At 45.1% G+C, this 7101-nt stretch overlaps 1 protein-coding gene across 3 annotated transcripts in view; it reads left to right on the forward strand.

Moving 5' to 3' along the window:
- The first annotated feature begins 1560 nt into the window (after positions 1-1560).
- pard3bb (par-3 family cell polarity regulator beta b) overlaps positions 1561-7101 on the forward strand; it is a 631603-nt gene continuing 626062 nt past the window's right edge. For 2 of the 3 annotated variants that reach the window (XM_045707869.1, XM_045707871.1), the window contains exon 1: positions 1563-2589. In XM_045707869.1, coding sequence (XP_045563825.1) covers positions 2473-2589 — 117 coding nt within the window. In that variant the 5' untranslated portion in view covers positions 1563-2472. Of the gene's footprint in view, positions 2590-7101 lie in introns of all 3 variants that reach the window. The other variant, XM_045707870.1, reaches the window with a different exon arrangement.

The raw sequence follows: 7101 nt of genomic DNA on the forward strand, positions 1-7101 counted from the left end.
TGCATGAGCGGGGTGCTTGTACAGGGCAGACTGGGCTGCTCAGGGGCCTGATGGTAGCCGTGCGTAGAGCGGGAGTTGGGTAGCCTGGTCCTCGGAGGCGTACCGGCGACCAGATGCGCTGCGCAGGCATCCTCCTACCAGGCTGGATGCCCGCTCTAGCACGGCACCTGCGAGGGGCTGGAATAACGCGCACCGGACTGTGCGTGCGTATGGGTGAGATAGTGCGCTCCTCAGCGAAACATGGCGCTCTCCACCTCATACGCTCCTCCATATAACCACGGGTAGCTGGCTTCCGGCTCTTCCTAGGCCTAGCCAAACTACCCGTGTGCCCCCCAAAAAACATTTATTGGGGGTGCCTCTCGTGCTTCTCCCTCAGCGCTTCCAAGGCCTCGTACCTCCACCTCTCTGCCTTGGCTGCCTCAATTTCCTCCCGTGGGCGACGGTACTCCCCAGCCTGGTGCCAAGGTCCAGCCCCGTCCAGAACTTCCTCCCAGGTCCATTTCTCCCGCCAGTCCAACTCGAAATCCCTTTTCTTCTGCTGCTTGGTCCTTAGTTGGTGGGAGATTCTGTCACGGCTATCGTCGGTGAAGGAGGACCAAAATGCAGCAGGACTGTGTTTGTTCATTTTGAACATTTATTAAATCAAAATGAACACAAAATCAACAAACAAGAGAACGAACGATCCACTGACAGTCTGGCAAGGCACAAGGCTAAACACAGAACAATTTCCCACAAATACAAGACAAAACACACCCAACTAATATAGGACTTCCAATCAAAGGCAACACCAAACAGCTGCCTTATATTGGAAGTCCACCCCAATTAACTCAACATAGAAACACACTCACTAGACTACACATAGAATTACATAAACATAGACCATAACTCAAAACCCGGAAATAATAAATTAAACGCCCTCCTAACTAACACACCACCCTGAACCACATAAAACAAATACCCTCTGCCACGTCCTGACCAAACTACAATAACAATTAACCCTTTTACTGGCCAGGACGTGACACTGACAGGATGCTTTCAATGGTTTCATCTGTAAAAGTTGATGAGGGTCTTATGGACCAAGCCAAAATGTATTCAGCCTCCTGAGGTTGAAGAGGTATCTAATTCTAAAATGTCTCTTAAAAATCTGGATATTAAACCTAAACATAACCACACTGGTAACCTTATGCCTAACCTTAAACGAGGACCAACAAGCAAATGTTTGTTTTCATTAAAAACATTTTTTAACGATATAACCAATTTGAACTTTGTGGCAGTGGTAACTAGTGCCAACCCCGCGTCCCTCGTTGGAAATAAGTCATTGTCCCGTCAACAATGTGACAGGTTTCTATACATCCACAAGTTATACTGGTTATATCGTAAAACAAAAAAAAAGTGATTTTTATTCTTAAAGTAGTCATAATGTTACCAGTGTGGTTAAGAATAAGGTTTAGGTTGAGGATTAAAATCAGGTTTTGTATTAAGGAGATAAATGGTAGAAATAGGCGTGGGTTCTAACATAGTGGCTGTGTTAACTAGTAATGACGACCCACGTTCAGGAGGAACTGGTCACAGCTGAACAACGACTTTTCACTTTTTACTTCTAAACTTAGCCGTCGAAGAAAGTTGGACTAGCTACGTTGATAACTTTATCTTTACACCCAAATATATAGATATATAGATATATATATATAAAAAGAAAAATACTCTTATTACAGTAAAAGTGGGATTTCCAACACGAAAGTGGCTTATTAAAGAAGAAAGAGGAGGAATTTATCTCCAGGAAAACTTCTGGAAAAGTGATACCTGAGACCGTTACGTTAGTATCCATCTTTTCCAAGTTAAAGTTGGTTAGCAACTTGGCTAGCTAGTTTGGTAAAAAAAACAACAAAAAAAAACACGTTATAAAGTGTGATTAGCTACCTAATTAGTTATTATTTTATTTTTTGAGGCAGGTTTTTTTTTTACTCACTTCTTGCTGACTTGTTTTTGCTAGCTAACAGTATCTAAACGTTAGTATCTAAACGTTAGTATCTAAACGTTAGTTTGCTGGTTAGCAAGTTGGCGCTAGGTAGCTGCTAGCGATAGCATCACATATATCATCTCTCATAGCATCTTGCTACGTTACTTTTTGGATGTTGGATGCTAGTCAACGAATATAAAAACTGTTAGCATATCTGCTACTGTACTAGCTAGCTTGCTAGCTAGCTATATCAATCTATTCGTTGAGCATGTAGAATTACTAACCTGACACAAGTGTACAGGATATAAATCATTATTTTATTTTTTTTGGACTCCTTACGTGAGTCAGACAAACTCAAAACACCTGTCGATGTAGAGAAAGTGATCACGGAAAGGGGACCGTTCACATCGAGCATCTCAAGGCAAGGAAGTCATTTAACTTTCCCGAAAGGACCTCAACTTGAATGAAGAACCACCACCATCATCATCATCATCCTCATCATCATCATCATCATGAAAGTGACAGTGACATTTGGACAGACGAGTGTCGTGGTTCCGTGTAAAGAAGGATGGAAAGTCCGTGAACTCATTCAACAAGCCACACAGAGATACAGGAAGTTATTGGAACAGGTAGCTATGTCCATCATTTTGAAACCGTATTGTGTTGCTGTATATAATGCTGTATATAATGCTGTATATAATAATGTGATTTTTATTATTAGTAGTAGTTATTACTAGGTATGTCAAAAAAAAGAGAGGATGTTTGACCAGGGTCATTGCAGAACTAGGACGATGAGGATTCTGATGAAAGCAAAATTACAGCTGATGTTTAAAATCACAGCCATTTTTCTGTCTCTTCACTTCACTTCACTTTATCATGGTACTGACATCATCAGATGGGGACCTTATCATTGGCTTGGAAGTTTTGTATGTTGATAAATATGTATTACAGAAGGTTATAATATTATAGTAGACTCTATATTAGAGTTTTGCGGGTTTTTTTCTCTTCGTACGAAGTTGATCTATTATATTTGTTATTCACAAAGTCTTGGGAAGTTAATTAGCCAATGCCAGGGATGTTTAAGTTGCAATAAATGCGTGATGAAAAATGAAATCCTTGGACTTGATATTCAGAGTTCTAAGCTATAGGGCTCTGGTGAAAAGCAGTGCACTATAAAGGGGGCTAGGGTGCCATTGGCTGTGACTTGTTCCATTACTCTTTAGTGATGAATGCAAATGTACACTTTGTGATTGGTCTGGTCTCTGGAGCGTTGAACTCCTGGCCCTCATCAGAGATGTGCTTCTGTCAGTGCTCCGAATCTTATTGGATCCATTTTTTAAAGAGCACAGACACCAGTCAGTCAGTCAGTCAGTCAGTCAGTCAGTCAGACACCAGTCAGTCAGTCAGTCAGTCAGTCAGTCAGTCAGTCAGTCAGACACCAGTCAGTCAGTCAGTCAGTCAGACACCAGTCAGTCAGACACCAGTCAGTCAGTCAGAAACCAGTCAGTCAGTCAGTCAGACACCAGTCAGTCAGTCAGTCAGTCAGTCAGTCAGTCAGTCAGTCAGTCAGAAACCAGTCAGTCAGTCAGTCAGTCAGACACCAGTCAGTCAGTCAGTCAGACACCAGTCAGTCAGTCAGTCAGACACCAGTCAGTCAGTCAGAAACCAGTCAGTCAGTCACTCAGTCAGACACCAGTCAGTCAGTCAGTCAGTCAGAAACCAGTCAGTCAGTCAGACACCAGTCAGTCAGTCAGTCAGTCAGTCAGACACCAGTCAGTCAGTCAGACAGACAGACACAGATGCACCCATCTCTCTCTTTTTCTCTCTCCATCTTTTACTCTCTGTCTCTCTCCCTCTCTCTCTCTGTCTCTCTCTGTCTCTCTCTCCCTCTCTCTCTCTGTCTCTCTCCCTCTCTCTCTCTGTCTCTCTCTGTCTCTCTCTCTGTCTCTCTCTCCCTCTCTCTCTCTGTCTCTCTCTGTCTCTCTCTCTCTCTCTGTCTCTCTCTCTGTCTCTCTCTCTCTGTCTCTCTCTCTCTCTGTCTCTCTCTGTCTCTCTCGCTCTCTCTCTCTCTCTCTCTCTCTCTCTCTCTCTCTTTTCCCTCTACCCCCCCCCCCCATCTCCATCCTCGTGGGTATATAAAAACATCTTGGTGTTTTTGACCAATTTTACAATAAATCCTTTATCCCTAATACATGATAAGCGTCATCGTGCTGTCCTGCAGAGCTGGCAGAGAGGACATTTTTAGATCACCCGGCTTGCTGTGTGTTAATTACACTGGGTCCTAAACTGGCTGCCGATGTGACTGACTGAGATGTGTTTTAATGTCACGTGCGCAAGTACAGTGAAATGCCTTTCTTGCAAGTTCTAAACCCATCATGAAGCACTAAAATAACAAGGTTGAACAAAAACACTAGAGAAATAAAAACAAGAAATGTATTATTTGTTCTACCTTGTTATATTTATTTATATATATATATATATAAAACAATGTGCAGGGATAGTGTGTGTATATAGACAATGCAAAAATACCTATAAAGGTCAGCTTAGAGTCTCTGTAGTTATTCTGTTAGCTGTTTAACATTCCTCTGGCTTGGGGATAGACGTTGTTGGTTGTCAGACCTGATGCACCGATACCGCTATGCCGTGGTGGATGCAAAGAGAAAAGTCTATGGATCGGGTGGCCTGGAGTGATGTATTGGGCTGTCCGCACCACCCTCTGTAGCGCCGTGCGATCAAGGACGGGTGCTGTTGCCATAGCAAGCAGTGACGTCGCCAGTCAAAATGCTCTCCATGGTGCAGCTGTAGAACGTTTTGAGGATATCAGGGGTCGTGCCAACACTTTTAAAAAACATTTTTTTTTTTTACCCTTCCGAGGGGGAAGAGGGACTGTCGCTCCTTCTTCACGACTGTGCGCATGGAGACCATTTTTAAGTCCTCTCTCCCCCCGTTTCCTGTAGTCCACCATCAACTCCTTGGTTACAACTCTAAGTGAGGCCCTATACATTTAAAACAATGTTATATATATCTAAATTTGTATTCTTTTGTTTGTTTTGTATTTTACCCAGTTTTTTTTCTCCCCAATTTTGATCTTGTCTCATCGCTGCAACTCCCCAACGGGCTCGGGAGGCGAAGGTCCTCTCCGAAAACATGACCCGCCAAACCGCGCTTCTTAACACCGGCCCGCTTAACCCGGAAACCAGTCGCACCGATGTGTCGGAGGAAACACCGTTGAACTGACGACCGGGGTCAGCCTGCAGGAGCCCGGCCCACCACAAGGAGTCGCTAGAGCGCTATAAGCCAAGTAAAGCCCCCCCCAGCCAGACCATCCCATAACCCGGACGACGCCGGGCCAATTGTGTGCCGCCCTATGGGACTCCCGATCATGGCTGGTTGTGACACAGCCCGGGATGAAACCCGGGTCTGTAGTGACGCCTCTAGCACTGCGAGGCAGTGCCATGGACCTCTGTGCTACTCGGGAGGCCCTAATCTTATGTTTTATATTTTCCCTAATTATATTTTCTCAGTTAAATCTTTCTTCCTTTGGTCTTCCTTTGTAATCCGTAATGGACTCATGTCCCTGCCACTCGGCGGGGGTCGGAGCACGTGTAATATGATTCCACATTATTCCTATATTGAGGTCATAGCGGGACTTCTTCTACTTATTCCTGACCTCGGCCGTAGTCTCAGAGTTGTCTGGGATAGCTCTGTGTGTGGTAGCTCTGTGTGTGGTAGTCTCAGAGTTGTCTGGGATAGCTCTGTGTGCGGTAGCATCAGAGTTGTCTGGGATAGCTCTGTGTGCGGTAGCATCAGGGTTGTCTGGGATAGCTCTGTGTGTGGTAGCTCTGTGTGTGGTAGCTCTGTGTGTGGTAGGATCAGGGTTGTCTGGGATAGCTCTGTGTGTGGTAGCTCTGTGTGTGGTAGCATCAGGGTTGTCTGGGATAGCTCTGTGTCTGGTAGCCCCAGGGTTGTCTGGGATAGCTCTGTGTGTGGTAGCTCTGTGTGTGGTAGCATCAGGGTTGTCTGGGATAGCTCTGTGTGTGGTAGCCCCAGGGTTGTCTGGGATAGCTCTGTGTGTGGTAGCTCTGTGTGTGTAGTCCTGTCCTTTAGTTTACCACCAACCTCTGTGTTAATCCAGGGCTTTTGACTGGGGAAGTAGTGATTCTTCACCGTGGGGACAACGTCGCTGATGCATTTCCTTATGAATCCGATGGCAGAGGGTGGTTAGCTCAGAACATATTCCAATCAGCGCTAGCAAAGCAGTCCTGTAGCTAAATCTCTGATTCTATTGACCATTCTTCAACGACGCTAGTCACGGTAAGTTCCTGTTTTAACCTTCTGCTTGTAAACAGGAAGCAGGAGTACTGAGTCATGATCTGATTTGCCGAATGGCGGACGATGGAGGGCCTTGTATGCTTGTTTGTGGGTAAAGTAACAGTGGTCTTGGACTTTATCGTCCCCTAGTGGCTGAGGAGATGTGTTGATGGAATTTTGGCATCACTTCTCTTAATGAAGCGGAATTAAAATCGCTGGCGACAAGGCAGCCAGCCTCCAGATGTACGTTTTCTTGCTTGTTTACAGCCTCATACAGTTTGTTTGATAAGTGCCAGCTTGTTATTTTTCTTGTCCTGAGGTGGAATGTTTACAATGATAACAGTTTAAAACTCCCACGGGAAGCAGAAGGGTCGGCAGTTGACCATCCAGGTATTCCAAAACAGTGGGTCGAGACGACCACTACACTGGAGTCATAACACCGTTTGTTGTTGATGAAGAGGCACACCGCTCCTCCTCTCCATTTCCCTGACTCTACTGTCCTGTCTGCCTCAGTGAATGGAGAATCTATCGAGCTGGATAGCCATGGTAGGGGGGGGGTTTATCTTGTCCGAAAGCCATGTTTCAGAAAAAGCAGAGAATATTGCAGCTACGACAGTAACTTTGGTAGCAAAACCACGATCAGAGGTCATCCATCTTAAGTGATTGGCCAACAGAATGGAGGGAGAAGGTGGCCTTAATCTCACCAGGATTCACCCTCTCTTGCCTCTAACTCTGGTGTGTGTGTGTGTGTGTGTGTGTGTGTGTGTGTGTGTGTGTGTGTGTGTGTGTGAGCGCTTTCTCATTCCCAGTGCAGCAGTGTTGCTGAGACA

Source organism: Salmo salar, chromosome ssa25 (assembly GCF_905237065.1).
Source record: "Salmo salar chromosome ssa25, Ssal_v3.1, whole genome shotgun sequence".
NCBI lineage: Eukaryota > Metazoa > Chordata > Actinopteri > Salmoniformes > Salmonidae > Salmo > Salmo salar.